Here is an 11,367-nt window from a genome sequence, read left to right on the forward strand (position 1 = left end):
AGATAGATAGATAGATAGATAGATAGATAGATAGATAGATAGATAGATAGATAGATAGATAGATAGATAGATAGATAGATAGATAGATAGATAGATAGATAGATAGATAGATAAGTTGGATTTGGACAAGGTGAGAGTCTAGCACTCTACATTTGTTCTTTAAATTTATATGTCCTTTATCAGATAACATCATCAAGCGAGTGTTCAACATAATCAAGTTCACGTGGGTCCTGTTCCAGACGACTGTGGACAGCTTCACAAAGTGGATGAATGATGTGTGCAGGGAGTATGTGGACATCTCCACTGTCCTGCGTATTGAGCGCTGCATGCTGACCAGAGAGGTCAAAAAGGTACCCTTAAACTCTGCGGTGTTTTCTGAATGACATTTAAGTCTGCATTCTGTTTATATTTTGAATTGCAAATTGTCCAAATCCTATTCCTTTCATAATATTCTATCTATAAAGCAAGAATTATCTGTGTGTGTGTGTGTGTGTGTGTGTGTGTGTGTGTGTGTGTGTGTGTGTGTGTGTGTGTGTGTGTGTGTGTGTGTGTGTGTGTGTGTGTGTGTGTGTGTGTGTGGCTCGCATATCTCTCTGTTTGTCAGATCAGCCTCGGCTTTCGGATATGGTTTGTGCATGGCATGATGATATGCATCCTTTATTATGAAAATTTTGAGGATTCATTTTCAAAACCTTTATTTTGACATTAAACCTTTTTTTTTTTGGACATTGTAACATTAGTACTTCCAAGATGACACCCTTCGTGGTGTCTCTGTCCTACAAAACGGAGGTTTTGTAGGACAGAGACAAAAGTTGTTTCCATGTTCTGTTTATTGTGTCATATAAAACCACTAACTTAAATATATATATATATATATATATATATATATAAAGTAGAGTAGTAGGGTCTGCAATTTGGTAGAATCGGAGATACCAGTAAATTATTTTTGGAAAATTAAAGCACTGTGCTAAATACTGTACAGGAATTTCATTGGTTATGATTTTTTATTTTTTTATTATTTATATTACAACTGGTGGAATTTGAAAGCGCTGCATTCTGGTAATAGCAATTTCACACTTTATTTAGAATGCAGTTGGTCTGGTGGTGGTATTAGGGATTAATATGCGGTATTGATATATGATATTGCAGTATCAATATTGATATTGATTTTTAGCTCCCAATTTTCTATCGGAATATAAACTTCCTATTCACCCTATTGAGATATCCCATAATTCTCTGTGTGCCAGATAGTTACTGTGGTCTAAATAACAAAGAGAATCCACATGACGGCAGTTGCAAATGAACATTATACTAACAAAACATAGTTTTTTTATGCTTTTCATCACGTTATTAAGACACTGCATGCATTACACCCTGAAAACTTGCTAAAACAAATATTCCAAATAATCCGTGTATGCTATGTTTAATCTGTGTGGAACTTCATAAACACAAACCGAATTTCAGACATTTTATGTATATTCCTCTGGAACAACCAGGAGAAACAGATCAAACTTCACATTAACCCCAGAATGACATGAACAGGAAGCGATCGCAGCTCACAGCAACTCAACAACCTGAGCTTCTGGCATTTTTACATAAAACAAACACAATAACAATGTCTAAACTCAGAGAATATATTCACAAGAGTTTTAGGCACAATATACAAAGAGTTTTATGTTGCAATGTTCATGCTGTTGTCCGTGTGCAGCCGTTCAAGTGCAGCCTGATCAGAGCGTCTGAATGCAGTTTTCAATGTCAATGACATCTCGCAGTGCGGCAAAGTCTCCGAGGTTTTGCGAGATTTTATGGGATTTGAAACCTCAATAGGGCAAATGGGCACTGCACTAGTTAACAAATAAATTAAACATATTGTTAGAGTGAACAAGCAGTAAAGTCCTCTTTGCCTTCTAGGGAAATGTGCCATCCAGAGAGAGCATCCATATCTACTATCAAAAGGCCATGAGGCTCAACATGTCCAGGCAGTCCAGCCTGGACCAGCTTAGTGAGGAGGACTCAGGCTCCAGTTCCCAGAGGGGACAAAGGAGGAAAGGAGGCTACCGCATGGAAAGCCAGGACTCCACTGCCTCTAGAGACAGCATGTCCAGGTACATAGATCCTGTCAGCAGTGCAGCACGGGAAAGTGAACGGATCACCTTCATGAAATGTTTTACACTGTGCTGATCAGTGGTTGAATAGACAACAACAACAGAATGACTTAGTTTTGTTGTGTCATCGCACTTGAATTTTGTATGATTCTGTAACTCTGGCTATATACTGTATTTAATTCCAAATGCATTCAGGCAAAACACAAAATATAATTACATAGAGTTTTAGAAGACATATTATGGTGACAGTCTTCCATTTCTGTTTTGTAACATGAGATCATAATGTTTTTGCTGGGGTACTTATTCAGTAGTCAGTTTAGTGATAGGCTCTGGTCAAGTCAGGTCTGTGAGTATGCACTGGTACTGCGTTTCCTTGCATTCACAGCACCACGGAAACGCATTTAGTGCTCGATTGTATGCAAAAATAACCTTTGCACTTTACCCTGTGATCACATTATTGGCAGAAATGACTGAAATCAGACTTTGGGTTGGGGGAGGGTCAAATTTGATCTTGCAGAGGCCTCATTCACATCTGTAAGTGATCTGACCGTTGACACAGCAGTTACACTGGCAGATAGATATAAACCCTATCTGAATTAGATTTTAAATAGCCACGTGTATGCATTTTAATCAAATCTGATGCAAAATAAGTCTGATTTTAGCATCTTCACATGACACGTAAAAGATCAGTTGTGACTGTTTCTCCATTAAATTTAATAGACCGTTGTTACATTGTTTGGCGCATGTGCACTGAGTAGTCCACAAGTCGCTCAAGTAGAACGCCATGGGGTGCATCGCCTTTTAATGCGGACGCACATCCTCACATGTAATTACACGGATATGACTGAATCTATGGACAACACTGTGAGAAATGCCTGTAACTGGCCTAAAGAAAGGTGGGCAAAGTCCCTTAAACATGTTCCAGATGTGACAATCGGAATTATGACGCCCCGGTCACACGGCACTAACAAAGGACACCGAAGCAAAATGAAACAAGCAATCTGGACTTAGGTTGACTTTCGGAGACATTGTTGAACCGTCGTCCAGGTTTGTTCCTGTAGCTGGCACTTTGTCAGAATTTTCAAAAATGTGAACGAATCCCGACGACAACTTCAGTTCGTCTGTATTCCGTTTTGCTTTTTGTCTTGACCGTTCCTCATAGTTTGCGTAGTTCCCGTACCATCAACGTTCCGCTTGACTGCCGTCCAGCTTCATCCAACCTCCCACGTCTGACGTCTTGCACGAACATTGACAATATCTGAACGGATCAATAACTAAAGATCAGACGAGCTGAACGTGACTCGTCCATGTGTGGTACGAAAAGAAACATTGTCATACAGAAACAGTAGCGGCAAGAATTTTTTATCAACTACTAATTATGCAGCCTGTGGCTGAAGAGGCTGTGCACACAGCCACAAATGGCTGTGCACGCGTTCGCTTGCCATCTGTGGCAGGAACGTGCATGTGCGCACACGTTGTTGTTGTGAAGACAAACCTGTTGTCAAGACAACCAGATCTCGCACCTGCAGGTGCTGTGCAGAGCACAGGCTGGCTGCAAAAATGATCACAGGCTGGCGCTTGGTCTGATACCTGCTGTCAAGTCACGTCATCATGAATGTTTTGTTTTGATTTTGTTTAAAGTGTCAAGGTCGCTGTTCGCTTTGTTTTTCTTTTGTCAGTTTCGGTTTTGTTTCGTTCTTTTATGTGCTCTGGACTCGCAGGCTTTTCGGTGATGGGAGAAGTGCAGGTTCATTTGTCCACTTTTTCTCAACGATTTGTGACTTTGTGACTTTTTTTCCTTCATTCAGCTATCGCTGTGTGCCGTGTGGCGTGTGACCGGGCCCTAAGACGATATTTAGTAGATAACATTGGCGCCATCAGCTGTAATCCTGTACGCACTGTGTGCACATTTTTGTCACGGCTTTATTTGTGAAAATCATTCAGTATTACAACAGTAAAAATAGATTGTGTGAAACTACATTTAATATTTTGATTCAAATGTGCTGTGCACAAATGATAGCTGTGTTTGAGAGGAAAGACGGAAAAAAAGCAGATTTTTCAATCAGGAAGTGTCTCATTCTGCAGACTGCAGAACAAGAAAAAAAATGCAACGTTCCATTCATTCATCAAAACCATTGAAGTGTACTTCTCCGGTCCTCATGAACAGAAAACACCAACTCAGTTTTTTTTGGGGGGGGGGGGGGGGGGGCAGCACGGTGGATTAGTGTTTGCACTGTTGTCTCACAGCAAAAAGGTCACGGGTTTGATTCCCACCTGTGACCTTTCTGTGTGGAGTTTGCATGCTCTCCCTGTTGTTTGCATGGGTTCCCTCAGGCTGCTTCGGTTTCCACCCACATTTAAAGACATGCAGTTTTGGTGAATTGGAAACTTTACAATTGTCCAGGTCTCCCTTGCAAAAGAGGTCTCAATCTCAATGAGACTAACCAGGTTAAATAAAGGTTAAATTAAATAAATTTCAAGTGTTTAAAAACAGTAAAATGCGCAATGTAAGCTGCAGAACTTCTGGCAGAGAGCACAGTACTTTACTTTCATTTTCAGGCGGGTTGCCAGTTCTGCACTTTATAAAGGCAAACTTTAAGAGGCAAGCCGGATTGAGTCATTTCATCCTAGTAGAACAGCACCCTGTGGAATAAGCTGCGAGAGCCGCTACTCTTACGTCTTTTGGACGAATAAGTACTTAATGCTCCCCATGCCGACAGCAGAGGTGGGAGTTCCCGCTTAGTCACGTGAGATTTACGCACTACTGAGCATGCGCATTGACAATGTAACAATGGTCTGTTTTGTTGTTATGTACACACATTACAATAATAAGATCAGATGAGTGTCTTATGACGCACAAAAATCTGATTCAGGTCACTTTAGCTAAGAATGTGAATGCATCTATATGAAAAATTTGGGGATGAGCTCACTAACACAGAATCATTTCTGAAGATCAGTGGAAGATTTAAGGAAATTTGAAATCCATTCTGTATACCTGCTTACTCCAATCAAGGGCCACGGGAGGCTGAAGTCTATCCCAGCAGTCATAGGGCGTGAGGTGGGGTACACCCTGGACAGGATGCCAGTCTATTGCAGGGCCACATATAGACAGATAAATACATACACACACATGCATGTACAATTTAGTGTCACCAATTCACCTAACCTTGGAGGATGCCAGAGCATCTGGAGGGAACCCACATGAATATGGGCAGACCATGCAAATGCCATACAGAAAGGACCAGGCGAAAGCCATCCCAGGACCTTTCTTGCTGTGATGCAACAGTGCTAACCACTAAGCCACCCTGCCAAAATTTGAAATTCATTTACATTTATTATTGCAAACCAAACTATGAGTGTATATATAAAGATAAATAAGCATAGAAACCAGAAAACCTATACAGAATAAGTTCTGTGTAGGCTTTGAGGCACATTTAGGCTGGTGCTTATCCTTGAATCCCGTAGCACCATGTGGATGAGAGTCAAATCCATCGCAAATTACTTTGCCGGCCAAGACCGGTACCCATTTACACTTGGGTGGACTGTGATGACGCAGCTAAAGTGTCTTGTCCAAGCACAGAAACAAGTACCATGATTAGGAATCAAACCCAGGTCTACTTACAGGTAGCCCAATTCATTATCCCACTGAGCTGCCCGCTGTGCTAGAAAACCTTGTTTCTAATTCCCTTTGTGTATTTATATTATCATAGGTTTGATTTTAATGTAGATGTCTTTATGTAATTGTGGTCATCTCACAACCATAAAAGATAATAAAAAAATTTTGATCAGTGTATCGATTCTGCAGTGGCTAATTTTACAAATATTGTTTACTCATTGTTATATAGAGAATATGTTGTAAAGGTATTCATTCCTGAGGTTTGTTGAATGCATCATCTCATGCTGAGTCATGCCAATTCTCTGCCCATTTGCAAGCCATCATGTTCCCGGAACAAATCAATTCATAGATTCCTAAAGCTGTGGGTAGGTTCTGCAAAGTGTCTGTATTATATAGCGGGATATTTATTAACTTTAAGCCATTACATCTTCAACCACTTCACTGACTGCTGAGGATGACATTTATTTTAAAGTTGAAATAAAGGTTTTAAAAAAGCAGTAGACATATACTGTGTCCTACATCCTGCTTTCATTTGTCTTCTCACTTACCATTCCATCTGTCAATCTCATCGCCTCTCAGCGCCTACACTGAGGCCACCATGCTGTTTTCTCGCCAGTCCACTCTGGATGACCTTGACGGAATGCCAGAGTGCGTTCCCAAAACCAGTGAGCGTGCCAGGCCCAAACTGCGAAAGATGCATGGCCTTGATATGTCCAATTCATCAATGGACAGTGGGAGCAGCTTAGTGTCCAGGTGTCACCCATAAACACACACATTGTAATGACGATTATGCACATGTCTCATGCATGGCTTCGCTTTGTCTCATTGTTTAAACATCACGTTCAGTTGATGAATTACATGGTGTTTTTCTGACATTGCAAAAAACATTTCAAATCACATCTAATACACTAACACTGAACATTTTTGTCTTTTTTAGTTTTTGGCTTATTAATAACTGAGTAACAGCCTTTCTATTTCAGTTGGAAAAATGATCTTTTGGGGATTAAAATTTGTTTTCTTCCTTCTGTTCATTGAAGAGAGATAATATTGTTAATTTTTTGAACACACACACACACACACACACACACACATATATATATGTGGTCTGTTAGAAAAGTATCCGACCTTTTTATTTTTTGCAAAAACCATATGGATTTGAATCACGGGTGATTGCATCAGCCAAGCTTGAACCTTCGTGCGCATGCGTGAGTTTTTTCATGCCTGTCGGTTGCGTCATTCGCCTGTGAGCACGCTTTGTGTGAGCAGTGGTCCACCCCTCTCGTCGTATTTTTATTGCGAATAAATGTCAGAACTATTTGGAGCATTGCTGCATCAAATTTTTCCAGAAACTGTGAGAGACCTCCAGGTGGACACTATTCAGAAAATTCAGATGGCTTTCAGGGATGATTTTATGGGGATTACACAAATTAAGGAGTGCACCCGCCGGTTTAAAGACCACCCACAGCATCTGAGAGCACGGCACACTCCGAGCGCCGATCGACAGGCTGACACCCCGCTGAAACAACCAGATCATTTCCAACGTGAAGGCTTTGTTGATCCGGGACGTCGTCTGACTTCCACAAAAATGGCAGAAGACGTGGACATCAAGACTTTTTCGGCACATTCCACTGTTACAGGAGTTTTTTTCATGGAAAGAGAAGTGGAGGGATGCGCCACCGTGCCGCTCATGGCGCAAGACAAAAGCACCTCTGTGTTGGTCTCACAGGACGGCTTTCAGATGGCTTTCAGATGGCTTTCGGTAGCTTTTCAGTCGTGTGACTATCCGAGAAATTGTGCATGAGCTGGACATGCCACAACATGTCCTGTGAGGCTTCATCACGGTGCTGCTTTGCGCCATGCGGCTCCACAGCGACGCGCGGAATTCCTCTGCTCCTCTTTCCATGACAAAAACTCCTGTAACAGTGGAATGTGCCGTTCATTTCCACACTGGACGCTGTGTTGATCCGGGACGTCGTCTGACTTCCACAGGAATTGCGGAAGACGTGGACATCTGCACTTTTTCAGCACATTGAGACAGACGTGCGGAGGAATTCCACGCGTTGCGGTGGAGCCGCATGGCGCAAAGCAATGCCGTGATGAAGCCTCACAGGACATGTTGGGGCACCGAAAGCCGTCTGAAAGCCATCTGAAAGCCGTCCTGTGAGACCAACACGGAGGTGCTTTTGTTCCACGCCATGAGCGGCACGGTGGCGCATCCCTCCGCTTCTCTTTCTGTAACAGTGGAATGTGCCGAAAAAGTCTTGATGTCCACATCTTCTGCCATTTTTGTGGAAGTCAGACGACGTCCCGGATCAACAAAGCCTTCACGTTGGAAATGATCTGGTTGTTTCAGCAGGGTGTCAGGCTGTCGATCGGTGCTCGGAGTGCGCCGCGCTCTCAGACGCTGTGGGCGGTCTTTAAACCGGCTGGAGCACTCCTTAATCTGTGTAATCCCCATAAAATCGTCCCTGAAAGCCATCTGAATTTTCTGAATGGTGTCCACCTGGAGGTCTCTCACAGTTTCTGGAAAAAATTGATGCAGCAAAGCTCATTTATTCGCAATAAAAATCCGACGAGAGGGGTGGACCACTGCTCACACAAAGCCTGCTCACAGGCGAATGACGCAACCGACAGGCGTGAAAAAACTCACGCATGCGCACGAAGGTTCAAGCTTGGCTGATGCAATCACATGTGATTCAAATCCATATGGTTTTTGCAAAAAATAAAAAGGTCGGATAGTTTTCTAACAGACCACATATATATATATATATATATATATATATATATATATATATATATATATATATATATATATATTAGTCAAATCAGGACATTCAGCGTGCACTGGGGCGGTTTGCAGCCTAGTGTGAAGCGTCTGGGATGAAAATCAGCACCTCCAAATCCGAGGCCATGGTTCTTGACTGGAAAAAGGTGCTTTGCCCTCTTCAGGTCGGTGGAGTGTCCTTGCCTCAAGTGGAGGAGTTTAAGTATCTCGGGGTCTTGTTCATGAGTGAGGGACGGATGGAGTGTGAGATCGATAGACAGATCGGTGCAGCATCTGCAGTGATGCGGTCGCTGTATCGGACCGTCGTGGTGAAGAGAGAGCTGAGTAGGGGGACAAAGCTCTCGATTTACCGATCAATCTACGTTCCGATCCTCACCTATGGTCATGAGATTTGACTCATGACCGAAAAAACGAGATCACGAGTACAAGCGGCCGAGATGAGTTTCCTCCGCAGGGTGGCTGGGCGCTCCCTTAGAGATAGGGTGAGGAGCTTGGTCACTCGGGAGGAGCTCGGAGTCGAGCCGCTGCTCCTCCACGTCGAAAGGAGTCAGTTGAGGTGGCTCAGGCATCTTTTCCGGATGCTCCCTGGACGCCTTGCTGGAGAGGTGTTCCGGGCACGTCCCATTGGGAGGAGGCCCCGGGGAAGACCCAGGACACGCTGGAGGGACTACATCTCCCGGCTGGCTTGGGAACGCCTTGGGATTCCCCCGGAGGAGCTGGGGGAGGTGTGTGTGGATCGGGAGGTCTGGGCGGCTTTGCTTGAGCTGCTGCCCCCGCGACCCGACTCCGGATAAAGCGGAAGAAAATGGATGGATGGATGGCTATATATATAAATATTTCCTGTTTGGTTTCTTCTGCAGTGAAGCCACCCAATGTGTGACGCTCTACTCCAGGCAGGGCACCACAGGCACCATAGAGGAAGTAGAGGATGAACATGATCAAGGAGAGGAGAAGCAGCAATCTCCATGGGATTTTCAGCGGGTGGAGGACAGCCAAGGAGCTGAGAGCAGCCCCTGGAGTGATGGAGAACCCGGAGAGAAAGACAAGAATGAGGGTGAGGTGGGACTGGAGATACCGGATGAAAAGGAGTTAGAGGCAGGTGCCTGGGATTCATTTGGGCCAGATGAGGGACCCTCCATCAGGGTGGAGGAAACAGATTCTGCCCAGGAAAAGGACTTCATTACTGAGAATGAAGACGGAGGACAACTGCAGGAGTACATGCAAACTGAAAGGCAGTCAGGACTGCTGTGCACTCCAGATACAGATGCTTCAAAGACATCTGATGCTGAGGTGCCTCCTAGCTACAGCAAAGCAGTCAGTTTTGACCGTCTGGAAATCACAGATGATGACAGTGACATGGATAGAAAGAGGTTGATGGTAATGACACCAGACAGCCAATCAGACAGCAGGTCAGACCTTCTTCTGCCCTCTATGACGACTGAGCTGACTGCCAGCGAACTTCTGCTCAACAAGTAAGTCTAAAATCACAAAGGGCATTATGTCCCGATGACTCAAAGGACTGCACAGTGCAGTGCAAGTGTCCTCTATAGCTTCTACATGACACAATTGTGATTTTCACAGGTAGTGCCAATAACAAGCTGAACTGACCTCATCGGTGCACCCATGGGAATGTTGGTCTTAAAATAAGGTGTGATCAGGCACAGTGTCTGGGTATTGGTATTGTCTGGCATAAAACCACGTTTGTACCACAGACTACAAAAAAATACAACTATCTTGAAGCACAAACTTAGCCTGTTGATAATACATTATTAAGATGAGTAACAGCCTATATTTGACACAAAAACACATTCCAAACACTAATCACACACTCCATCCACACACAGTAAACCTGACTCACTCCAGAGAGTGTGCCACAGTGTATTTTCAGTTAGCGTTATAATGAACAGTTTTTATCTTAAAAAGTGCTGCAGGTGATGGGTTTCAGTGTGGACCAGTGCATATACTTGCATCCATTCCAGACTTTTCACAAGCTGTCCTTCTCAAAGACCACTGGAATCAGCCTCACCTTACATTTATGGCACAGGCATGGTGGTGTGTGACCAATCGTCATGCATAGCCGTAGTATGCAAAAAGTGTTTATCCAGCAGTCACTACACTTCCATCATTACATGTCTTTTGTCTGTTGAATCCTCTAAGCTCACAAAGTCTTCTTTTCCTCAGAAAACCTCTCTCTTCTGAGTGCACTGTCTTAGTAGGTAAATGGCAAATGGACTGGATTTATATTACGCTTTCGTGGTCAACAGTGATGCCTCTCACACACACGTATTTTGATGCCAGGGTGCTGCCATGTACTACACACTGGGAGCAACTTGGAGATTCAAGACCTTGACCAAGGGCCCTGAATGATTTTCCAGTCTGACGGGCATTTGAATCGAGGATTAAACGGCCACTGCTATGACCACTTGACGATCACCTGTAACATAATCACGTGGGCACACTTGCTTCTTAAAGGCAGTGGAGGTGACCCTCTGTTTGGTTTGTTCTATGTTCTGCCTACAGCATTGCCATAATTTAATGAGGTAACTATATCCAACACTTTTGCTCCCAGCACCCTGGTTTGTGCTGAGATTTTGCATTGCCTATATAGCAATGTTTGCACAGACACACCCCAAATGGAACTGTGCGCTATAGACCATACACCACCGGTTGTCAAGATGAGGTCCGAAGCATCATTTGGATTACAATTAGCTGTATTACAATGGTACATCATCTTAAAAACACTTGTGTAATACTTTAATGTCAGCGCTTTTATGGGTTATGAGTAAAGATAAAAATGTGTTTGCACCAGTTAATATTAACTACATGAAACTCCAAACGGTAATCAAATGTGTTAATATAAA

The 11,367-nt window shown here is 43.4% G+C and overlaps 1 protein-coding gene across 1 annotated transcript in view; it reads left to right on the plus strand.

Moving 5' to 3' along the window:
* Positions 1–11,367, plus strand: part of LOC117521141 (piezo-type mechanosensitive ion channel component 2) — a 249,903-nt gene that overhangs the window by 209,291 nt on the left and 29,245 nt on the right. The window contains exons 35-38 of the mRNA XM_034182477.1: positions 184–350; positions 1,912–2,105; positions 6,301–6,474; positions 9,367–9,978. Of these exons, the coding sequence (XP_034038368.1) occupies positions 184–350; positions 1,912–2,105; positions 6,301–6,474; positions 9,367–9,978 (1,147 nt within the window). The remainder of the gene's footprint in view (positions 1–183; positions 351–1,911; positions 2,106–6,300; positions 6,475–9,366; positions 9,979–11,367) is intronic.

Source organism: Thalassophryne amazonica, chromosome 12 (assembly GCF_902500255.1).
Source record: "Thalassophryne amazonica chromosome 12, fThaAma1.1, whole genome shotgun sequence".
Lineage (NCBI taxonomy): Eukaryota > Metazoa > Chordata > Actinopteri > Batrachoidiformes > Batrachoididae > Thalassophryne > Thalassophryne amazonica.